This window comes from Glycine soja, chromosome 8, assembly GCF_004193775.1.
Source record: "Glycine soja cultivar W05 chromosome 8, ASM419377v2, whole genome shotgun sequence".
NCBI classification, from domain to species: domain Eukaryota; kingdom Viridiplantae; phylum Streptophyta; class Magnoliopsida; order Fabales; family Fabaceae; genus Glycine; species Glycine soja.
Genome location: NC_041009.1, coordinates 692,299 through 717,232, shown reverse-complemented (window position 1 = coordinate 717,232; position 24,934 = coordinate 692,299). Strand labels below are relative to the sequence as shown.

The 24,934-nt window shown below is 32.8% G+C and overlaps 4 protein-coding genes across 8 annotated transcripts; 3 read left to right on the top strand and 1 right to left on the bottom strand.

Annotated features, from left to right (window-relative positions):
• The first annotated feature begins 2,300 nt into the window (after window positions 1-2,300).
• On the top strand, window positions 2,301-8,263 carry LOC114422594 (CCA-adding enzyme-like). Of its 2 annotated transcripts, none has more exons than XM_028389038.1 (14): window positions 2,301-2,505; window positions 2,626-2,685; window positions 2,791-2,907; window positions 3,560-3,657; window positions 3,941-4,024; window positions 4,171-4,307; window positions 4,460-4,532; window positions 4,624-4,669; window positions 4,767-4,876; window positions 4,962-5,069; window positions 5,148-5,207; window positions 5,763-5,824; window positions 6,832-7,144; window positions 7,590-8,263. In XM_028389038.1, the coding sequence occupies exons 1-14, from the start codon at window positions 2,493-2,495 to the stop codon at window positions 7,791-7,793; spliced, it is 1,485 nt and encodes a 494-aa protein (XP_028244839.1). In that variant the 5' UTR covers window positions 2,301-2,492; the 3' UTR covers window positions 7,794-8,263. The 2 variants fall into 2 exon arrangements, with proteins under 2 accessions (XP_028244839.1, XP_028244838.1); XM_028389037.1 differs by having other exon boundaries at window positions 2,302-2,505; window positions 2,592-2,685.
• Window positions 8,264-9,049: 786 nt separating this feature from the next.
• LOC114421257 (mitochondrial phosphate carrier protein 3, mitochondrial-like) lies at window positions 9,050-12,445 on the bottom strand. Its single transcript, XM_028387106.1, has 6 exons — window positions 11,964-12,445; window positions 10,862-11,223; window positions 10,270-10,313; window positions 9,845-10,059; window positions 9,635-9,759; window positions 9,050-9,294 (listed from the first exon to the last, which is right to left on the bottom strand). The coding sequence occupies exons 1-6, from the start codon at window positions 12,243-12,245 to the stop codon at window positions 9,255-9,257; spliced, it is 1,068 nt and encodes a 355-aa protein (XP_028242907.1). The 5' UTR covers window positions 12,246-12,445; the 3' UTR covers window positions 9,050-9,254.
• A 1,418-nt stretch (window positions 12,446-13,863) lies between these two features.
• LOC114424286 (acyl carrier protein 1, chloroplastic-like) lies at window positions 13,864-15,644 on the top strand. Its single transcript, XM_028391124.1, has 4 exons — window positions 13,864-14,055; window positions 14,402-14,497; window positions 14,603-14,731; window positions 15,261-15,644. Exons 1-4 carry the CDS (start codon window positions 13,987-13,989, stop codon window positions 15,393-15,395), a joined length of 429 nt encoding a protein of 142 aa, XP_028246925.1. The 5' UTR covers window positions 13,864-13,986; the 3' UTR covers window positions 15,396-15,644.
• A 3,792-nt stretch (window positions 15,645-19,436) lies between these two features.
• On the top strand, window positions 19,437-22,594 carry LOC114424419 (serine carboxypeptidase-like 45). 4 transcript variants are annotated; one of them, XM_028391263.1, is made up of 10 exons: window positions 19,437-19,743; window positions 19,921-20,022; window positions 20,102-20,197; window positions 20,572-20,664; window positions 20,766-20,845; window positions 20,941-21,228; window positions 21,365-21,489; window positions 21,606-21,698; window positions 21,820-21,937; window positions 22,088-22,594. In XM_028391263.1, the coding sequence occupies exons 1-10, from the start codon at window positions 19,488-19,490 to the stop codon at window positions 22,235-22,237; spliced, it is 1,401 nt and encodes a 466-aa protein (XP_028247064.1). In that variant the 5' UTR covers window positions 19,437-19,487; the 3' UTR covers window positions 22,238-22,594. The 4 variants fall into 4 exon arrangements, with proteins under 4 accessions (XP_028247064.1, XP_028247063.1, XP_028247062.1 ...); XM_028391262.1 differs by having other exon boundaries at window positions 21,600-21,698; XM_028391261.1 differs by having other exon boundaries at window positions 20,554-20,664.
• The last annotated feature ends 2,340 nt before the right edge of the window (window positions 22,595-24,934 follow it).

Below are 24,934 nucleotides of genomic sequence, written 5' to 3'. Positions count from 1 at the left end.
TGTTTATTTTGGTTTGGGTCATACATAGAGTTCAGTCACATTAGAAATTTTAAATTTGTCTGCCAAGCCTCATACAATATAATTAATAGACAACAATACAAAAAATATAATTAATAGACAAATAAATTATAAATGTTTTAACCGCACGTCCCACTGTTTAAAAAAAAAAAAACGCACGTCCCCGTCCCTTGCGCATTTCAGCACAAAATTGACACAAAACCAAACATAGGTTATGTGAGTTAATTAAGGGCTTCATTTCGTTCCGGATAAAGTCCACACACAAAAAGTTAATTGGAAAAAAAATACAAATATAAAAAAACTTGTCCATCATTTGTTTATTATATTTTGAGTTTGTTTATGGTATGTTTGGTTCAAAGAGAAAAGGTGAAAGAAAGAAAATTAGCGGACTTCATATATAAAAGTTTGATAAATAGTTATTTTTGTCCTTAAATATTTAGAATAGTGACAAATTCGTTCCTAAAAAATGAAAATTCAAATTTTATTATCTGAAGTTAAAAAAAAGTGATAAATCTATCATCCGTTACCGTAGATTTTACGTGACACATTCAGGATAAATTTGTCAGCGCTCTATACATTCAGGAACGAAAAATGACTATTTCTCCTAAATATAATTTAATCTTTATCTTCTCTCATTTTTTAATCATTGCAAGCATAATATTAAATAAACACTTAAAAAATAGGAAAATAAACATAACATTGATTAATAAGCATAATTTGCTATTGTTATGAAATTTCTAATGTAATAGTACTTTATCCAAAATATGAGATTTAAACAAAAATGCAGTTATTAAGTTAATCCTTACAAAAAATGAGATCCAACTTAATTTTATCACTACTTAATGTTGTTACAATAAAAATTTTAGAACATCAGATAGATTATACTTATTAATCAATATCATGCTTATTATTATGTTTGTTCTAACTTATATTTGTTTTCTTATTTTTTAAAATGTTTATTGTAATGCTATACTTACAACGATTAAAAAAGAAGAGAAGATGAAGAATAAATTATATTTTGGATAAATAGTATTTTTGTCCTTGAATGTGTAGACCATGGGTAAATTCATCCCTGAATGTGTCACATAGACTCTTTTATTAACGATAATGGATGAATGAATTTGTCACACTTTTTTCACTTTTGAGAATTAAAATTTGAATTTTCATCTTTTGTATACAAATTTGTCAGCACTCTACATATTTAGGGACGTAAATAATTGTTTACCCTTGACTTAATCATCAATTCCCTAAATTTTTTAAAAAATCCATCAATTTAATCATCTCCATCCAATTAAACTAAAGTTAGGATTATAAATTTTAATAATTTTTGTTTACGAAAGTGACGATTTCAGGCAAGTATGAAATTGCATGGCCATAGGATATATCTAAAATAATTGGTGATCCATTCCCCTCCTGATCTCCCCAGCCCGGCATATACACGTAGTCCAAATTATAGCAATTGGACCATAATATATCAAGGCCAGGCTAAAGCCATTAATATGTTGTTATTGCTACAACATGAAGAGTCGAGAGAATGCAAATATCAATGAAATGAAGTTGTAGCAGTGAGATTCTTTCCCTACACATAACAAGTCTCTAATTCTCATATTAAAATCAAACCAGAATGTTGTGACCAATCATAGAAAGAAGTAGAAAAACTTGTGATTTTAGCCTTCATCCACATCCAAGATTGCAGCTGACAGTGGCATTACTGAAGATCACATCATTCTTATAGTTGCTTATTAAGTTGTTTTAATTAAACTACTTTAAAAAACAAAATAAATAGTAAATCACATAGTTACCATTTCCCCAATAACACAACAAAATCTTATTTTCACTATGTATCATGACCACACACACAACAAAAATAAGTTTTTACTATGTGCTGATTAAATTCACTGTGAAAACAAGTTTTCATTATGTAAATTGATCAAATATACAATAGAAACAAAATTTTATTGTGTATCTTATCATACATACATGTTTTTGTTGCATTACAAGATGTCCAAATTTATTTGAATTAGAAGATCTATTGAATTATTGGTTATGGGTCATTATTAAACTATTTTCTCATCATCACTCCACCAATGTCACTGCTATCATTTAAACATATTTTTAAACTAATTTTAACATGATATAAAATTTTAAAAAAAGTATATTTAATTTGAACTCAATAATTAAAAAAACTAAATTTAAAAACTGAAAGATGATTGTAATTTTTGAAAAATAAAAAAGATAGCGCTAAAAAGCACCCCCAAAGTAACTTAGTAGTTACGACCATTTAGCACCCGCTTGTTAGTTATACACCCTATCCTTCCTTAAACCCCTAAACTAAACTAAACCCTATCGACAACGATGGACCGTAATTGACCTGGTTACTGCATGCTTCACTTCACCCAGTCTCCGTTCATGGCCATCGCTACCTTAAAATTCGCTTGCAAACCCAATTTCCTTCTTCGCCCCGCTCCCTTCCAATGCATCCGCAAGGTATCTTCAAATTCTAACCTCACTCACCATTATCTTCTTTACCTCTTTCCATTTTCTCTTTATTTATTTTTTATTTACATTACTAGCTTGTACCAAAATCTCTCCCTACGGTTGAGGTAGAGGAATGTAGGGGCTCTACTCCTGAACAGGGCAAGGGGACTAGCGAAAAACTCATATTAGGTTTTTCTTTTTCCTTTTCTTTAATTAGATTTCTTTTTTTGTATTGATTTATTGAAGCTGGTGATTCTGAATATCTTCTTTCTTAAATGTGTTGAATTGGTGAAGAAAATAATAATAGCAAGGTCCAGGCGTGGAAGAAACTGAATTCCAAAGAGCTTGGACTTCGAAATTCCATGATAGCTGTTCCAACCAAAAAGGTTCTGAACGTGCTAAAGAAAAAGGGTACGTGCTAATCTCATTTCTCTTGTATTTTTCTCAACCTGGCTTTTTGTGTGGAAATCAGAAAGAGCATTTCCTTGATTGTGTTTGCTTCAAGGAGGGAGGAAAATGTAGCTGATTTTTGCGTGTTAGGTGCACTGCGTTTTGGAATTTGGGCCGAGCTGTTTGTTGGATGTATTATTTACTCTCTGAACATCTTGCCGTTCACTTGTATTTGAAACAGTTCTTAATTTTTCTGTCATGAATTGCGAAATCAAATAATTCAAAGTGAGAAAAAGAATCAGGCTATACTGCTATAATTTGTTCTTCCTGAACATCTACCCTGACCCTGTGCGTAATCTGTTATATAAATAGAAGCCACTTAATTGTGACTATGCAAAGACTATTTTGCTTAAATTTTTCAAATAAAAGCCAATTTTTTTAACTAGAACTCAGCATTTTTTGTCAGCCATGCTTGTTTGATTTTTTCCCCCCAGCTATCCATTGTTTTTTAAGTAACTAATTATGGTTCTGGAAATATTAATCTTTACGTTGTGGTATGTTCTTGGTGTTTCTGTGTGTATCATGTAAGAATAAGATTCCATGGTTTCTATATTTGTATCTGCAAAGTTAGGGAGGAAAGTGCATGACCGATAACCCCTTTTTACTCTTGTAGGGCATGATGTATACCTTGTAGGAGGTTGTGTTCGGGATCTTATACTAAAGCAAACACCAAAAGACTTCGATATTATAACTTCTGCAGATCTTAAAGAGGTTACCTTTATTTCCTATTTTATTTCTATTTTGATTTTCAAATTGTTGGTGTGTGAACATGGCAGTTTGCTGAACAACTTTGTGGATCAAGAGATAAGTTATTAGTAGTTAAAAGGGCAACATGTATTTTTATATTGTCATTTGGTGTTTGTAACATGTGGATTGTCCATTAAAGCTAATTTATACAATCTCATTTCAGTAATTTGAAAATTTGAATTTCTATTTTGGGCTTGGTGTCTTCAGACCTTTAACTCTGCATGTTGAACCTTGACTCAATTTGTAGGTGAGGAAAACATTTTCATGGTGTGAGATAGTTGGTAAAAGGTTCCCCATATGTCATGTTCATATGGATGGTACCATTGTTGAGGTTAGTATATTTCTGTTTTGCTTGAAATGTTTTACATTTCATTACAACTATCTTCAGTGGGGTGATTGCTATAATTTCCCCCTATTAAGGACTGTCTTCCTTTCATCTCCACTTTTCATGATAATTTTATTCTCCCTTCTAATTAGGTTTCAAGTTTTAATACTGCTAGATGCAAGTCAAGTATGCACTTCATTTATGATGATATTGAGGCACCTAATGACTGTGATAAAGAGGACTATCTTCGATGGAGGAATTGTTTGAAACGAGACTTTACAATTAACGGGTTGTGCACCAGTTCTTGCCACTTTAAAAATAGAATTCGATTCCTTTTTTTTCCTCTTTATTTGGATGCTGATGTGTTTTCTATGACATGACATCTCCACTTCATATACAACGCAGCTATTTATGTTGTTAATCAAATTCTTGCTCTTCCAGGTTGATGTTTGATCCATATGCAAGAATTGTGTATGATTACATGGGAGGAATGGAAGATATCATAAAAGCTAAAGTGTGCATGTATCTCTTTAAAGTTATTGTTTCTTATATTGCTTTTTCTAATCAGAAATTTGAACTTATGCAACTTAATTTTCTGTGAATAGGTGCGAACGGTGGTTCCTGCAGCTACTTCTTTTCGGGAGGATTGTGGTGAGTTTCTGTTGAGGGATTAACGATGTTAAAGAACACAACTTTATTCCCATTTCTCATATGTATGACTGTATGACTCCATTTTTCTTTTCTTCAGCTCGCATTCTACGTGCAATTAGAGTTGCTGCTCGCTTGGGGTTTAGTATTTCAAGGGAAACAGCTCAATCTGTTAAAAATCTTTCATATTCAGTGTTAAGACTAGATAAGGTATTTAAAGTGATCTTCATCTCTGCTTCATTATAAGCACACATGAGAATATGGTGGCTTAGTTGTCCCTGTTTTCATGTTTTAGGGTAGGCTTTGGATGGAAATAAATTATATGCTAGCTTACGGATCTGGTGAAGCTTCTTTGAGGCTACTATGGAGATTTGGACTTCTAGATATACTTCTCCCATTTCAGGTAGATGACGATTCTCCATTTTTTATTTTCAAAAACTCAGTCATGGAATGCTAGCTTAATTCAGATTTGACATTACAGGCTGCTTATTTTGTTTGTGGTGGATTTCGAAGACGGGACAAAAGAACCAATTTGCTTTTGGTAACCCCATCCTTCTTTATGAAGTTTAGACTTTAAAACTTGCTGCGATTTATACTGTTTTACTGGCATTAGGCTAGTGGGAATAGCATACTGAAGACATCTTTCCTACACTAACTCACATGTTGGTTAACATATTTATCAAATTGTGCATTAAAACATGTATATGTTTGGTAACTAATATAAATAACTATTACATCCAAACTGCAACATGCTGATTGTTGAGTTCCTTGGTTCCACTTCCTGAAAAATGTTTACTTGTATCAAAATCAAGCTCATGTGGAATGGCTAGACTAGTTATTCTCATAACTAGGCACTCATTTGAATATTTTTAGGGTATGAACCATTAAAGATATCCCTCTTATTAAAGAGACAAAAGGCCTTCAAGTTCTGAAAAGCTAATGAAAGGGGTGGGATTTGTTTCTTTCTTTTTTCAATTTGAATATGGCTTATTAGATTATCTCACTATAGTTCTACTAGAGTTTTTATTTGAATGGATAGAATCTTAGCACTGCATTTGCTCATTTTTTATTGGATCTTTTGGAATTTTGTCTGCAGTCTTTCTTCTCTAATGTGGATAAACTTTTGGCACCGAACCGTCCATGTCATAGCAGCTTATGGTAAGATCTTTGCAACGGCAACGGCTGTTTCTTGCTTTACTTTGTTACCATATGTAACAAACCTAATGTTTAATGCTGAAAAGACAAAAGAATGACAGCATAAAACCTGTAAATGTGTTTTCTTTTAAGATCTTGTCCTAGGATGGCATAGCCTTGAAGACATGAGTATCAAATTTAGAAGTCCTTTCATCCTTTCTATTTCAGGGGAAATGTCTCAGAAAGAACGTTAATTTCCTGACTCTTTTACTGAAGTCAAGCCCTTAATCTGCTTCAGTTTCTTGTTTTATGAAGCAGTTCAAGTTATGTAACTATCATGTTGCTATTGCTTTGTTAAACATTTCCAGTGTCTATGGTTGCCACAGAATCCTCTATATTATCTTTGCACGATCTTTGCCCAACCTTTTATTTTTTGCCATGCACCAATGGGGCTTATAACTTGGAGAGTGTTCTGGGGCAATGGAAACAAAGGTTCTTTCCTCCAAAAAGATGTCCTACCCTACTTATGATGAAACCCAATATCTCATACACTCCTGTGCTTGAGGAGACGATCGTTGACCATTAGGCTAAATGCCCATAGTCATCCATGCCAACTTTTGCCTTAGGTCCACCGTCCAACTATTATCTGATTCTTACATTGAAATTATTTCTTAATGCCATTGGATTTGGGTATAAGATAAAAGGCTTTGCACCTGTACTAGGAAATGTCTTCTATATCATTGATGGATATTTTTTAATTTTCTTTTTAAATTGATGTTTTGGTTCTTCAGAAATTTATTTCCAAACTGATACTTTGGGAGTCTTTCATTGAACTCGGCCATATGTCTAAATTGTTTGTTCTCTTCCTCAAGTTGTCTCTCTTATAATGTATTGAGTTTGCTTTTCTCGTTTTTCCTCAATTGTAAGATTAAGTTCTAAAAACTATCAGATGGATTAGAAATCTTTACAGGCTGATTACTACTTGGATCATCAAAGCAAGGCTCATAATCATAAGGAATCTATGCTTTCAGGGTTGCTATCCTTGCATTACATAAGGCATTGAGTGATAAACCAAGGGATTCCTCGGTGGTTGCTGCATTTAGCCTTGCACTCCATAATGGTGGAAATTTGTCAGAAGCAATAAACATAGCTAGGAGGATCAACAAAGCACATGATGCCAGATTTCCTGAATTATTAGATCCTTCAGGTCTGGATGAAGAGAATTTGGAAGCTGAGATTCTGGATCTTGCAGAGTCTGTTAAAGGGTCATTGTTGCAGATGACAGATAGGCATTTGGTATCTGGGGCTATGGCTGACTATCCTCAAGCTCCTCATTCAAATCTGGTAAACATATATATATATATTATATAGATTTTATACATGCTTCTGGACAATTCTACCCAGCAGATGGACTGGACCAGTATAGAACCCAATCATTCACCATCCCATAAAAAAAGTAACTTTCATTGTTTTCCCACAAATAGAAAGCATGCAAAGAAACAAAGGATAGAAAGTGTAATCCTACTAGCATAATTGACATCAATGTAGCTGTTAAACTAACTAGTGAGAAATTGAAATATATAACTGGAAAATTAAACTATTTTGTTTGTAATTCCTTGTTTGGCGATTGATAATGGTTGGCAAGTCAATTTAACACATTAACCAGATATTTGAAGTATGATAATTTTATTATTGTTAAGGAATCTAGGGCTTTCTCTATTGATATTTTGGTTAATGAATCTTGATTAACATCATTAGTCTGTACTGTTAATTATTCACAATTTGACAGGTGCTCATCCCATTATCAATGTTCCTTAAAGCTCTCAACTTTTTTGATTGTGTGAATGTAAGTACTGGTAAGAATTATTTGTCAAAGCAAGGTAGACAAATTGATTATGAGTCCTTAGCTCGTGGAGATTTGCTAGAAGTACGGCATGTGTTTGCAAGGATTGTATTCGATACCGTATATCCACTACACCCAAACAAAGATTAGTTAAAAAAAAGCACTGGATTTTCAAGAGGCTAGTTTGAAGTTTTATTAGAAGTTGTGAGAAAATTGATGCTGGAGTAGGCATTCTATCAAGTTCAAGGATAATATGGTCGTTGAAAATTGGAAAAATGTTTGGTGAAGGTCTGGTGGCAGCATTTGACATTTGAGGGGTACTTTCAGGAATTATCGTTATCTTTGTCATCAGCCAAGTGACAGGCTAAATAGGCAGCGGATAAAAAAAAAAGGTATAAACAGTTTCCACCCGCAAAAAGATTTTTGCCCTTTTCTTTTTTGTTCCAAAGTGTTTTTTATTTTTTAGTTTAATAGTTCTTTTATCAACCAATCTTACATATTGTTCTCGTGGTGTCATGTATATATGGCAATTTTGGACGGCCAAATCATTAAATTGCCAAAAAGTTAGAAATGTTGAATTTATTCACGAATGAAAAAAATCTATTCATTATATTGTCATTTCCGTATCTTTTCATGAAAAAACAAAATTGCTGTCATCCGTTTTTGCTAAACAATGCATGCAAAGACCAAGAAAAATGGGGTTCACTGCTTTTTGCCGTGATTGATTATTGAAGTTTTAGACATTGGATTTATTTTGGGTACATTAGACATATTGGATTGAGATGATAATTTTTTTTTAAAAGAAAGATGACAATTCTTAAACTATTACTTGTAAGATATTTGCAGAGACTAGTCTTATTAATATAGTTTTTTAAGTCATTTTCATAATATAGTTATGTTCTACTGTAATACATATGGAAACTAATTTTTGTAATGTATAAAAAAAATATCATGAAAAATATTTTCTAAAATGTAAGTTTATATTATGAAAGTTAGGTTTTGTAATATAAAAATTTACATTACGGAAACTAATTTTTGTAATGTGTAAAAAAAGTGCATTACTTTGTAATGTAATGAAGGGAGGAGGGTGAACTATAGAAATGGAAGGTGTGAAGAGAAGGGGTGTAAACAGAGCAGCATTGTCCTATAGAAACCGATAGGGCCATAGCCTCTGGAATACATTTAGACCAGTTTCCTTTTTCTTCTTTTTACAAAATGGAAATACATAAATGCTTATTTCATTTGTTATTTGAGGAGAGCTTTTGTATTGGACTAGTAAGATAACAATTTAAATTAGGGAAAAAAATTGTTATATTCCACAAAGCACTATTTGTTCCGTTTTGAAAATAGTGGGAAAGGACTAAGAAAATCAAAACTCAGAGAAGGCAAGCTGTGTCTTCCCTTTTGATAACCGAGCTAACATAATCAAATACAAATTGAAGAAAGTTCAATGAAGCACAAAATCTGAGCATCCATCTTAATAACTAAGTATCGTGGCGCTCTGGTAATGCAAGCAGTCATTACCAAGCATAATTAGCATTTAGCAACCTAACATTATTTGTGTCAAAAAAAATCTCTGGTCTGCATGTCCAAGCATGTGTGTGTGGTTTTCTACTTAACAGGAGCAGGAGTACTTCCTCCAGTAGTAGGCCTGAAAGATAAAACAACAAAATGATATTTAACATGAAAGTGAAAAAATGTGATAGAAACCAAAGACATGAAGTGACATAGTAAAATACAATGCAGTAGTGGCGGATCCAACACCCTAAGTCAGTAGAGACAAATTATAAAAAATAAAATTAGTGAGTTCAATTATATAAATATAGATAAAATAAAATATAAAAATATAAGATTTTATTTACAAATTTGATAAATTTAAAAAAATAAGGAGGTGCAAGTGCACCCCTCATTTGAGCATAGGTCCACGACTGAATGCAGAACGGAGCAACTGTGTAATGAAACCATTAGATGAGATAATAGGAGTTACTTACAGCCCTACAAATACTTTAAATGAATCATAGAGTCCCCATTGGGCTCCAGTTAGTGTTCCAATCATAACTATGCGAAGTGGAAGGCCACGGGTGAAAAGACCTACTACTCCAATCTTGTTCACAGCCTGTAAATCCAACAAGAGTTAAAACTTAAAAGACAATGAAGCATTACAACACAACACAGAATGTGTGTTTGTTCCTATGACTCACATCACCAATAGTGGCTCCCTTTGCATTGTTGAGAAAAGAAACGAGGTTGTCAGCTGGGTGTGAGACAATTGCACACAGCACGCCTGCTATATATCCAGCTGCAAAACTCACTCCAAGCTGCATAGTTTTGCTGCACTGCTCTTTTGGGGTTGGGATGGCATATTTGTATATCTTCTCCACAATAGTCTCAAAGGAAGCAAATTTCATCATCGTGTCTGACACCACACAAAAGTGTAAAAGATATAGCTTATTTATTGGCAGAATGCAAAGATGGAATTTTGCATCCCACACAAGTCTAATGTGTATGTTTAAACAAGACACAAAAAATACAAACATGATCAAGAACAATAAGGTTATAAACTACTCATGTGATATCTAACTCCAAGTAGAGAATTAGACATAAATATGGAAATGTTCAAACTTACATGGAATTTGACGGCCCCAAAGAGGGACAAGCCCTTTATACAACCTGGATATCAAATCAAACTCATCAAATTTGGAGATTCCAAAATCTAAAACTACTTATACAAATAAACTATGATGGACACATTCTATACATGTATCATATACAATAAGTATTCAATACAACGATATGATTATTCAAAAAATATTTATGATATGATATGTGCAAGACACGGACACACATATATATAAATTAATAGAACACAAGAGCTTAGACAAAACTAAAAAGAAAATAAAAATTATAAATCATTGCCATTTAAATTACTTCTTATTGTCTTCAAATAGGAATAATATCAATTTCATTCCTTTCTTAAGATTATCTATGAAGAGGATGATTTTCATTTTTGGTTAAACAAGAGAAACTGCTTCTATATTTGTAAATTATACATGATTCTATGTCTCACATGTAACGGTATTAGATACTTTACGAGTACGATGTATAAGTGAATCAAATATGATATGAAAATATATGAGTCAAATAAAAGTATCAGTGCTTCACAACATATCAACAGAAACAAAACAATAGAGACAATTATTAAAGACCAAAACGCATACCCAGAAACACCATCAGCCTTGATAAACTTAGGTAACCCATCAGACAAACCGCGAGCAAAGCCGGGTTGAGTTTGTACACGAACTTTGACAGCCTCCATGGGGCAAAGGGCAACATCAGCAATAACTTCTGCTGAAGCAGAACCAGCTAGATATATGATCGTTTTGTACTTGATTGCGTTCTCGGGTCCTGCAAGGTCTGAGTAGTACTTCTTGAAGAACTCATAAAACCCAAACTTGCATGCTCCTTGAGCACTGTAGCCTAGCAGAGTAGGCACCCATCCCTTGAAGAAACCTTTAGCCCCCTGCTCCTTCAGTAACACTCCAAATCCTGATGTGATGTTCTTGTACTTTACAGGATCAATCTAAATATAACACCAAATCAAAGATTAATTTGTATACAACTTTTGCTCCTACTTATGTATATGGTATGATTTGTAAAAAACAAATAACCAGATTGAATATTCTGATTGCAGTTAACAACCTTTTGAGTAGAAGATTTGGCACAACACAATCACATTGATCATATAATTGATAAGGTATGGCATTGGAAATTATATTTTCTTTTCCGTTACTTTGATAAGGTATTGCATGACTTTGAAGATGTAAATATTATTGGAGAATTGTGGTTGCATAATGTTGAGAGAACAGTCTAGAAATTAAAGTTCATTTGAAACACCATTACAAGAACCTTTTTTTTTTTTTCTCACATGTATTCTTCACATGATTCAACGTTTCTAGATAGACTAGTCCATTCTATTAAACCTAACTAACCCTTGTTAGTACCATCTAGCTAGAAGAACTAGTTTCAGGAAGCCTATTTCTTTTATTATTATTGTCCATAAGTCTCAAATACGTGACATGGATGACACGACATCATTTGACATGCATGACACGACATCATTCGACTTTGCTGAAGATAAAAGTTTCAGAGATATTATTTACCACGGAATCCCTCTTGACATTGTTTAAGAAAAACCAAGCTCTTTATCACTTGGATCAACATTGTTGTTTTCATTCATGATTCATGGAACCATGTGAAACACCATTGATATGATATGATAGAGAAAACAGTTGAATGAATGGAAAAAGGAAAGTAAAGAACCTGCATGTTGCACTTGACAAGGTCGAGAGGAGTGACAGCCATGTGGGTAAGGCCACAGCTGAAGATGCCACCGGCACTGCATGCGGCATAGTAAGCAGGAGAAAACATGCGGATTCCCTCTTTTGGTGAAAGGATCATAGGACTCTTGGTATTGGTCCCACCTTGTGGCGATGATGATGGTGGCAACTCATGATTGGTGTTATTATTCAAATGGGACAGTGTTTTTGATGAGTACAAGAATCCAGGGACAAGAGAGTGGCGAGATTGATCGGAGGGAGCCATTGATGAGAATTGGCAACTACAAGAGTGTGTGTGTGTGTGTTTTAGTTTTTGTGTTTTTGTATTTGTGTGTGTGACTGGGTTTATGTCAATTGTGAACAGAAGTGGAAAATAGAATGTTGTTGTTTGAGTGAAAGAAAAAAAGATGGGCGACAAAATGGGAGGAGGGTTTGTGGTTAGGGAGTGTTTGTGAGGAAAATGAAGAAAACATGAATGTGTATGTGAATGTGATCATGTCCTTAATTTTCGCAATCTTCTTCTTAAAGAGAGGCATTTCCGTTAGCCTTTGACCATGTAACGCTCTTCATTTTTCAGGTTCATGCACGACCTTCAACTCTTGACTATTATTATATTCTTTTGTAGCATGATTTTTAAAATCAAGCAATTTAAAAATATTATTGAAATAAATAAATTCTTATAGAAATTATTTACATAAACAATTACAACCAATTAAAGTTGTGTGCTAATAAAGAAATATTAATATTAATAACTCTTTTAAGTTAAAAATGAGCGTTCTTCTGTGTGAATAGAGTGGAATAAAAATTATCTAAAAAGTACTATAAAAAGTTGTGCGAATAATACTCGTATATGCATAAAAAAAAAACTCTCAACCAAGAATACTCTAGGTTAAATGAAAAAGATGGATACAAAAAATTATATATAAAAAAAGAGTAAGTTTATAAAACAAGTACAACACAACTCACCCATTTTAGCGGGTTGGGCTGGGCTTCATAACTAATTGATCCCCTTTTTTTTTTATACCTAAATTTTATTAAAATTGTAACTTTCATAACTATTTCATGATTTTGATTTAATTATTACCAATTGTGTTTTGTCATTTTCAGGCTTAAATTTTTTTTCTTTATTTTTAAAATTTTCTTTTACCTATTTTTTGTTTGATCTTTTTTATGTTCTAATTGTTAGGCAGCTCAATTTTTCAATCCACCCTAAAATAAGATAGGTTGTTATTTCCAATTTACTTACGAAAATGTGTTAGGTTGACCAAATATATTTGTTTGCAATTCGAGTTCACATTTTGTTAATCTCAAGCTTTTGGGAGAACGTAATATTCGAAGGGAGGACTAAATAAGTTGGTCAACAACTTCAACATAAACCATTTTTTTTTATAAACTTAGCTTATTAAGTTAAAATTGATTTATAAGGAAGTTATAAATTACTATAAGTTATTTTGGTTAAATTATATAATCTACATGCGGCTGATTTGAGAATATTTATATAAATAATATGTTAGAATACAAACGTGAGTTGAAATCTAATACATTAAAAAAAAAAAATTAAACAGTAATAAAAAAAATGATGTTAAATTCACTCATTTTTTTATTATTAATGAAAATCTCTTGGGTATTAACTCCATCAGTTACACAACATTTCCTAAATGACATGTGGCATCGTTCTTATTGGCAATTTCGCATGCGTTGCTAAAATGGGAACATCAGCATTCAGCAGCAGCCTCAGTGCCTGATAACTGCCACGTAATTTTTGGATAGAATGTTGCATTCTGAGAGCAACGTGCACCACTCGTCCATTCCCATCCACTATAGCCCACAAGAATTAAGATGATGCTGAATACTATTAAATAACACTTTCTTCGTGACATGGATTTACTTTCCAACTAAGCACAAGCTAGACTTTGGTCCAAAAATATTGGACACTTTCCACATCAAAAACCCAAACCCTATCTCTTATTGGCCTTTGTCCATCCTTCTAGTTTAGCTTAGCTTCAATGGCCTCTGTTTCAGCAACTTCTCTCAGCTTCCAACCCTCTCTCAAGTTGTCTACAAGGACTAGCCAGGTTCGAAATCCCCCTCTATCAATGCACCCTGCCTTTCTACTATATATGTCATAATGGTGGCCACTAGTTCCAAAAGTTCAATTTGTTACAAGTACTAACAAGAAAAAATTACAGCACCACATTATCTTGTACACTCTTTAAAATTTACCTTTATTTGTGTATGTCCATTTTCCTCCTTTATATTTTCCTTTAATGATGTTGGAAAAATCAATTCAAATTTCTAAATATTAATACAAGTGAGTAAAAATTTAAGAGGTGTTGTGAAATGTATCATGATTTTTGGATAACTGCAATATCATTATAGAGGAAACTTAACATGATTTGGGTGCTTAAAATTAACATGCAGGGGTGTTACAAAACTTCAAGTTTGGAGGTAGTTTCTGTGGGATGGAATAGGAGAACCTTTCCCTCTTTGAGATCCTCCCGTTTCTGCATTTGTGCAGTAAGTTTGATGATTACCTTCTTCTAAATATTACTTTGTTTCCTTTGCCCCTCATAACTTGCAAGAATAAAAAATAAATAACTTTGAACTTTGTGAATGAGGCAGGTCAAGGCACAACCGGAGACAGTGCAGAAGGTCTGCAATATTGTGAGGAAACAACTTGCTCTGCCTGCTGAATCTGAGCTTACCCCAGACACCAAATTTTCAGCACTTGGTGCTGATTCCCTTGACACGGTAAGATACTGATTATCCTAAAAATTTGTTAGTTTTAATTCAAATGCTAATTATCATAAGCCTTTATACCTTGTGATATAAGCTAAGATCTATCGTTGACTCAAATCACTTGTCCTATGTCCTGTCCCTCTAATTGAAGAAGTTTAAAGTCTAATAAGAATTATTATCTTATTGTCACATTATATGAATGAATATGATTTTTTTCTTCTATAAATATTAGTTTGTTAATTTTGTTAAAAATGTTAGTTGAGAGATTTAAACATGCAATGATCTATTTCTTCCTTTCTCCTATCACTTAACCAAATTTATATCTCCATATGAATGAATAGGATATTGTGATGAAGTATTTAAATCTTAGAGCTTAATTTTTATACAATGTTCGTATAAATAATTTTATAATGTCAAGCAATAAAAGAAATTATTATTTGCACGAATTTTAAAATATTAATTATAAGAAAATAACAAATTTATTATTATTATAAATTGTGATCGGATAAAAATCAACATTTGATTGTTTATGTTGTGGCAGGTGGAAATAGTAATGGGTTTAGAGGAAGAGTTTGGCATAACTGTTGAGGAGGATGGCTCTCAAAACATCTCAACCGTTCAAGAGGCAGCTGATTTAATAGAGAAACTGGTTCAAGACAAAAGTGGAGCTAGTTAGTTAGGAGTTAGAACGTGATAGCTCTAGGGAAAATGCATTGAGTGTGTAACTGAATGAGGTTAATTATTCAGCCCATTGGCTGGCCCCGTTTTTGTGCTTATGCGTATTCTTTAGCAAGTTTTTGTTATTTTCTTTTATCCCCATTCTGACTTTGTTCTTCAATTTGCTATTTGATGCAAGATGTTAGCCCAAAACGCTTGTTTTTTTCTCTCTCACGATAAGCATCTCATTTGGTTTGGTGGGGCAATATCTTAGGTGATGTTACTTATTTTCTGTTTTTTCTATTCATACGTGCTTCCTGCTTATTGCCATATTCAAGTGCTTAATTTCTTCTGTTCAATAAACTTTCACGTAGAGGGATTTGCAGTCTGTATTAGAGATAACGAGAATTTACTTTTTCAAACTGTAACTTAATCAGCAAGTTTTATCCTTGCAATTTTTTTTTTCATTTTAATCTTTACAATATGTTTTACTTTATTTTTCGTGCTTATAATGTTTTAGATAATACTTTAAATAGTAAAAAAAAATATGTTGATCAGTGAAAAATTTAAAATCAAAAAATAAAGCAAACATTTTATAAAAACTAAAATAAAAAAATTATAGAGACAAAAATGAAAAAAAATTACATGAACTAAAAATATATTTAAACTTATATTTTTATCACAAACAATATTATCAATCACATAATTACCATATTACAGAAAAAATGCAATTAAAATAATTGTGGGATTTTGATATTTCGAATCTAATTGCACCAATCGCATATAATAAGTAATGAAATTTATAAAAGAAGTTTAATTATTAATATTATGAAGTTATAAATATTACTAATATGTTATTTTTTTCTTCAAAATATTAATATATTATACTAAAAAATAAAATAATTTAATTTAATTATTATCAATGTAACCACAATTCAGCCAAAGTTGTCCATTGAATCATTGGCTTCGAAATAAAGCCTTGAACCATTTAATTATTACTGGTTTAATTTATATTATTTTATTCTTTCCCAATACGTTTTTCTTTTTGCACCCCTTTTTTCTTGGCTCGTATTAGGGACGGATCTATGATATGCTTTGGGCCCAACTTTGCCAGTATGTATTGGCTCGTAATTTTCCTGTATTGTTACCAATTAAAAACTTAAAATACCAAGCCGGTTCTTTAAATATGCTGATTAAGGTTCAGCTAATGGACATATATTTGGTGCAAAAATAAATATATAAAAAACTTAGAATATTTACAAAAAAAAATAAAAACTAACAATTGAAAATGGTTTATTCTTTTGAATAATCTAACGTGAAATTGTTTTAGCTGTTAAATCATGATTAAGTACGATGACACATTAAGGATGCTACGAGGGTGAGTGAAACTTAAAGTGAATTTTGAAAAACTTCTTACTATAAACGAAAGAGTTATATGTTGAGTTTTTTTTCAATCTTGCTTTATAAAATTAAGAATAAATAATGTTTTGTTGATAAATCTAAAACTTACATTTTAGTATCTTAAACTCTTAATTACCTTTGGTCGGAGTGAAGGTCATGGTTTCTATCTCTGATGCATTGTCCAGATCAGTCCATAGTTGGAGCCTTCTCATGAAACTTGTTGCGAACCCACGATCGACCCACTAATCAAAACAACGTTTTTATCATGGTGTGGTGGCGGGTGATGACAGATCATAAAAAGAAGGAAAATCTGTGCAATTGAATAAATAGTTAAAGTGGATCAGCTTTTTTCTCCACTTATGGTCATCAAGTTAGAAAACCAAAAGAGTGAACAAAGTAATACCAGTAGTCCTTTCTTTACTTTGCAACGATCTAAAACTAAAAGCACACTATAATATAGTCTCACTCCCCAACAACACATTATCATGCCCCAAAAGTCTTCCTAACCACTTCTACCGTTCCATGTCATTATTATTATATATATCTTAAGCCATCATGTTGATGTCACATAAATTTCCCCAAGCATGAAGAATGAACTTTGTGGGTGTTAGGTGGAAGTAGAATTTGTGTTTGAGGGTCGATAGAATTTTGACAATACAACAATGACACTAGTGCATCTAATGATGGAAAATCTGAAGCCTTCTGTAAAAGCTATTAAAGTAGGGACCATTTTTTTCTCCTTTACCAGTTCTTTGAGCTGCATATATATAGTATAACACAACCCCACCATATACGTGCAAATAGATCATATTTGTCTTTTTATAGTTTGTTTGTTCTACTACATATACCACCCTCTTGTGTTTTTTGCTTCCTTAGCTTAAGGGAAGTTTGGTAAATAAATATAATGGTGCAATGACTAGACTTGGTAGCAATTATGTTATGATTAGACTATCTTTTTTCCCAAGTTGTAAATGTACTTGGATATATATATATATATATAGGGTCCAATGATATCACTAGAATATGTTGCCAAACCATAAACATCCATAAATTGAGCTATCGCATGGCTAGCATGCATACAGATTTAACACAGCTGGTGAAGTGATGAATTGAGGGCGGCCCCCCAGGCCCTAACTACGAAAAAGTTGGGCAAGTAAGTGTTAAGAGGCCACGATGGGGACAAGTGGCTCCGTATAGGCTAGCATGTGAGTTTGTATATTAAAAGAAAAAAAGAAGAGAAGTGATGGATGTTAGAGGGTAGTTTAGTTGCTTTGTATCACCAGGACACAAAAAGTTTTGGAAGAAAAGGAAAAGGAAAAGAATCAAGTTTTACCCTGTCATTATGAGAAAAGCCTTTTCACAACTGGTCAAAGGGAACGAGTTCATTCCCACATAACAACATAAAGATAACTCCTTAACCACCACCGGGAAAAAGTAGTATAATTTTGGGATGAAGTTTCACATTTGATAAGTATGAAAAAGTTAAACATTATATAAGTGAGGAATAGACTCATAAGCATGAACCTTAAGGTTTTGAGTTATTATTTGTATGCACAAAAATTAGTATCATAACAAGAAAGAAAATAAGTGAAAAGTATATCATAGGTCCTTAAATTATTTTTTGATGGTCAATGATGCTCTAGATTACTAGCTTCTCTGACATGCTACAATGTATTTAAAATATAGTGGCCAATTACAATCTAAAGGTAGGATAGGATTGCTCAATTGTTCTTGGAATCTCCATGCAGTAACCACTTTGTAGCTGTGCAAATTCTTGCCTGTACTTGTTGATCAAGAAAAGTTTATCAAACAAACAAGTATTTGTGAAAACCAAAAAGAAACCGTGTATCTCTGTATACAACCTGCAATATCCCCCACGATGCTGTGAAGTACTCATATTCTCTGGTGACTCAGGAATACAGAAAAGTGAGTCTTTTTTTTTCAAATCCTAAAATACACTACATTAGTCATGTTAACTCACATTCTTTAGAATGAAAAGACACCACCCAGTTGGTGTGGTAAAAAAACAAAAAGGTTACAAGGTATTTGTGGTTGATGCATCAACAATAAATAGAGAAGAAAAAAAAAGTGGAACTAGAAGGTGAAAATATTCCCAATAAAAGTCCAGCATAGTTGGTAGATGGCTAGATTCCTTAAGCATGCAGACACATGTTTGATTCTTTGGCTTTGCATATGAAAAAGACTTTGTTAGGAGATGCAAAATCCATTTTGATGATCTCTATATCTCGAGGATTAGTCTCATGACTTTCGGCTATTAGAATACTTTGCTTCAAAAAAAATGAAGGTAAAAATATTATCAAGGCAGTCCACTTTCCAATGGCTAATTTCCTTTTCGTAGCAGCAAACTTTATACACTGACTCATATTCTAGCTTTTGGAGGCCCAACTATGTATACTATTCTCTTTTTTGCTTCATAGTATATACAGACCCAATACAGTAAGATCCATACCCCTCATGCGTCACTTTCAACACCATTTTCTAGCCATCATGCAAGGGAAAAAAAATAATAAAGCTAAAACTGTAATCATGGGATGATGCTGAAAGCAGCTCCCAATCACTAAGTGGCCCACATTTAACCCCATGCAGTAAATACTCAGTAACATTGTTACAATTTAAAAACAGCACACACCTCTCTCTCTCTTTCTGATACTCCTTTGCCTTAGTCCCACTCTCTCCATTTTGTGAAAAAATGAAGAACTTAGCAACATGGAAAACCATGGCAATTACTGTTGTGTTGCTTCAGCTGAGCTTTTCCTTGGAGATTTTCTGCCTCTCTTATCATGCAGATAGAATTGTTCGGCTTCCCGGGCAGCCCAACATAGGCTTCCAACAGTTCTCAGGATATGTTACAGTGGATGACATGAAACACAAGGCTCTCTTTTACTATTTTGTTGAATCAGAAACTGATCCAGCTTCAAAGCCTCTTGTTCTCTGGCTCAATGGAGGTCTGCATTTTCTCACTTGCTACAACTATATTTATGTAACACTGCCTCAAAAATTAGAATAAGTCCAAGACTTTGGATTAAAAAAAATATAAAATCAGTATAGAATATAGACTATTTAGTTTCAGAACATGGTTTTAAAATTTCCTAGAAAAATCTTATATAAGTTCCTGTTTACAGGACCAGGTTGTTCTTCTCTTGGAGTGGGTGCATTCTCTGAAAATGGACCTTTTAGACCAAATGGAGAAGTTCTGATTAAAAATGAGTACAGTTGGAACAGAGGTACTTCATTGAGGTATTGACCATTCCATTATATTTGCAAGAATTGCTCCAATATGATAAGAGTTACTTTGTGATGCAGAAACAAACATGTTGTATTTGGAGACACCAGTTGGAGTGGGGTTCTCTTATGCTAAAGGTGGCTCCTCCTATGACACTGTGAATGATGAGACAACAGGTAATCTATGATCCATCTTCCATTATCAATTGCTTTAGAACTTTGTTTTTATTATGATTTTTTTTTTAATCTTTTAAGACAAATAAGCTCTTCCTCAGAAAGCTTCTTTAAATCATATATTCTGTCGAAAAAGGCATGTACAATATGCATGATGTTTAGGCTTTTAAAAAGTTGAGACAAAACAGAAAATTAGTGCTAAAAATGCCACGCAACTTTTGCATGATATGATATACTATCTTTGATTATTCTTCCTTCCTTGTCCCTAACGGTAGCATAGAATGGTATTGTTCTGATTTCAAATATCTCAGTCCTTGAACACAAAAATAGTCATTATTCCCTTCTGTCATCTGAAGCAGTACTTTTGATTTCTCAAGCCAGGGACAATCTTGTATTCTTGCAACGCTGGTTCAACAAGTTCCCTCATTACAGACACACAGATTTGTTTCTAGCAGGTGAAAGTTATGCAGGTATGCTTGCCACGTCACTGTTCACTCATCATTTCTAGAAAAAACTGAAATTTCGAAATCTTGTATTTATTTTACACATTTTTCTGCACAAAAAACATCAGGGCATTATGTTCCACAACTTGCAAAGCTCATGATTGAAATAAACAAAAAGGAGAAGATGTTCAATCTGAAAGGAATAGCCGTAAGTAACACACATAACATTTATCTATCAACCACTCTTCTTCCTTAGGACATTGCTAACAATGCATAATGCCAAACTTGCTTCTTTAATTGCAGTTGGGTAATCCAGTTCTAGAATATGCCACTGATTTTAACTCAAGGGCTGAGTTCTTTTGGTCTCATGGATTGATATCAGATTCAACATACAAATTGTTCACTACAGGTTGTAATTATTCGCGGTATGTCAGTGAATACTATAGAGACTCAATTTCGCCACTTTGTTCAAAGGTTATGAAGCAAGTAAGCAGAGAAACCAGTAAATTTGTGGACAAATATGATGTCACCCTTGATGTTTGTATTTCCTCAGTGCTTTCACAATCCAAAGCTATTTGTCCTCAAAGCCAAGTGAGTCTTCTCTCATTGACTTTCCCTTATGAATGTTATTTATATCATTTTTTCACCATAATACTTCTGGTAATTGTTTTTTCAAATTGTCTTGTTCATTATGTCTTAAAGAACATTTTTCCCTGTTGCCAAACAGCAAACAAATGAGAGCATAGATGTATGTGTAGATGACAAAGTTACAAATTACTTAAACCGAAAAGATGTACAAGAGGCACTCCATGCCAAGCTTGTTGGAGTTCAAAAGTGGAATGTTTGCAGCACGTAATTTCTTCAAAACTTGAAAAAAGAAAAAAAAAAAAGTTTATCATAGTCAATTTACCTTGTAATTATTATCAATGCCAATAATAACATGGACCTGCATTATGTGTTAGTAACAGCATTCTGGACTATGATATGCTCAACTTGGAGGTACCTACACTCCCTATAGTTGGATCACTCATAAAAGCTGGAGTTCGGGTCTTAATTTACAGGTAACTAGACATAAAATCTTTCCTTCTCTTTGTTGATTGTATTTGCTTAGTTGAACATGAAGGTTCATATATATGCATTTTAAGTGCCAATTAGCATAACCATGTTTTGTTCTCGTTATAGTGGAGATCAAGATTCAGTAATTCCACTGACTGGAAGCCGCACCTTGGTTCAAAAGCTTGCTAGACAACTAAGGCTGAATACAACAATCCATTATAGAGTATGGTTTGAGGGCCAGCAGGTATATATATACTACTTGACATCTAAGACTGAATACAGCAATCCCTTTTAGGAAGCATTTTTTCATGGAAGTTAAACACTTCAAAATATATTCCAAATTGTTAAATATATACACATCATAAACTAATCTGAGTAATGATATTTTGTTTAGGTTGGTGGGTGGACTCAAGTTTATGGCAATATCCTCTCATTTGCAACAGTCAGAGGAGCCTCCCATGAAGCTCCTTTCTCACAGCCTGAAAGATCACTTGTTTTGTTCAAGTCATTCTTGGAAGATAGGCCCCTACCAGAAATTTTCTGACACTACTTAGTTTTTTTTCTAATTTAGTTGAGAGATTGTAAGTAAGCCTAAAATTTGTACTATACAATTATTAAAGGAATGTATTATCAGTGTATAATTTCAAAAGAAAAGTTGGTAAACGAAATTTTTAGGAAGGGAGGGGGGAACTTGTGTTGGGTCCATGAGCGGCAGTTAATTAATAATAATAAAGCAATGTGAGTTTAAAGACACAAGCATTATGTGGTTTCGTTAATCACATGCCAATTAACTTTCATGATGGACCCAAAAGAGGGGGCCCTCCCATTTGTACCTCTTTTTTTGTGTGCTTGTTTGTTCATTGGGCTGTCAAATCTCAAATGTAATGGATCATTTGGCTTAGAGAATTTCTGTAAAAATGTAGTATGAGAATGAAGTAGGGTTCTTTTTCTGAATTTCTAGGCAAACAAAGAATTATTCCTGTTATATAAGTTAATTTTGCCTTCTGTGCAAACATCACCAATGTCACGTTAGATATCTTGTGTCAAATGATGTGTAGATATATAAAGTAGCACAGAAACAGCAATGGAACAGTATACAGGTTCAAATAGTAAATCTCACAAAGTAACAACTTTTAAAATTTGGCATAACAAACTTCTATTGTTCTGCTTATAATAAATAGCAGTCACTCAGAAAAGTAATAGCGCACACAGCATAATTGATAATTTCATCACGATAAATCATTCTATTTTCAATAAAATGTAAGTTTATTTTATCGAATAATTCATTTTACAAATGTCTTGAATAATCATTCTAATCAAACAATTCTTATTTTACCATTCACTATTAAACATTCTATTTAATAGATTATCATAATAAATCAAGCAATTCTTATTTTTCAATAAAACTCTACGTCTAAATCATACTTATTACATTCACATATTGGTGCTTTTGTTTTTCCATAGAATACAGTATGATTTTCAAGAATCAAGACAAAATGGAGTGCCTCAACCTATATGTGATAAGAAGCTTTCCAACTGTCCATGCTTTAATAATGGCCCTTAACAGTGTCAAACACCTTCACAATGGTGATGACCCTAAACTAGAGACTAGGGAGCTATTTGCTCTTAGGCATTGACTTTTATTCCATTTACCACCGACTGGGACAGATGCATAATTGTCATAACCAAATTTTATATGTACCCTCTATGTTTAAAATCATGTTTTGTCTTCCATGAAATTGCATGTCACCATCTGTGAGAAACTTTGGTTATTGCTGGTTCTGCTGAAGACAAAATCATTTCTTAAGGAGAGCTTGTACAAGTTCATTGGCCTCACTTCTGATCCTATTTCACTTTTGAGCAAGAAACAGCATAAAACATGCGCTGAAATGGTTTGCTTTACTAGCTCTTTTATCGTACAAAGATTCAAAAAAAAAAAGTAAGACCTATCAATTTGTTATTCGAATTTGATGTTGTTGCATGCTGAGATAGCAGCAAACTGGTTGTCTTGTTTGTGTCTCTCATCCCCTCTATACGAATAGCTTTCTTTAGGTCCTTTAATTTAAATTTCTTTTTTCCTTGACCCAAAAGAAAACAAGAGAAAAGATTACCTTGTCTTGCTTACAAAAAAGTTTGTAGAGATCTTCTTATGTCTTAGTCACATGGGTAGTTGTTTTGGCTAAAATTAATCTCCATTGTATATCTAATTTTTTTTATCTATAAGAATCAAATATGATAATATCAGAAGACTTATAATAATTCATATGCATTGTTTAAACTATTTGAATTAAGCTCTCTTTATCCATTGTATATCTAGAATGATAACACAATGAAACTTAGTTTCATCATGGATATTTTCTTAATAGAAAATTCAGGCAATACAAAAAGTAAAAGGGTGCTGCAAATAGCATCATCCTGAATAGCTTATGCCAAATTATAGAGGCACGGTCCATTACTTTCTAGCATATAAAAACAAAATGGAACCAAATAGCAAATGCACTTGCAAATCATGGATTTGTGTTAAGTAGTAACGTTAGGATTTTGAACTTGTTCCAGATATTTTTTAAAGTTATTTATTGGGCTGGTTTGTTTAAAATTATAAAAAAAAATTAAATAAGTATTTAAAAAAAAAACAGATATGATTTACTTATCTTATCAAAATAATCAGAAAATAATTTAAACAAACACATTAAAAAAAACAAATTTTATTATTTTATTATAAAATATTTTTTTAAAAAAAATATGTTTAATTATACTCATTCATTATTGGCTGATAAAGCCTATATTACCCTTCCTCGTATGCGTTAGGTTTTGAGGGGTTGTTCGCTCCCAATGACAACAAAAAGAAAATTCATACTTTTGATCTTTACTATAAACCCACGTCAACACAAATTTTAATTTGTAATTATTTACATAATAAATTCCATACATAAGCATCTTAATATCTTTATTAAAAAATGAATTGGTCCCAGCACCACGGAGAGGGGGACAAAAAAGACCGTTGCGAGATCTGGATACTTGTAATAAAACTTCGTTAAAATAAGCACATAATCTAAAGGCAACAAGCAAGGAATATTAATGATATGGTGGTATTTATAAGATATAAAACAAAAATAAAAATAACACCAAAAATCCGTTAAATGATTGAATATGACCACTAAATAAATAAATATGAAGAGATCACTAAATAGTATATCTGAAGTTCCTTAATCGAATGATTTATATTCAAATCCTGATCAAT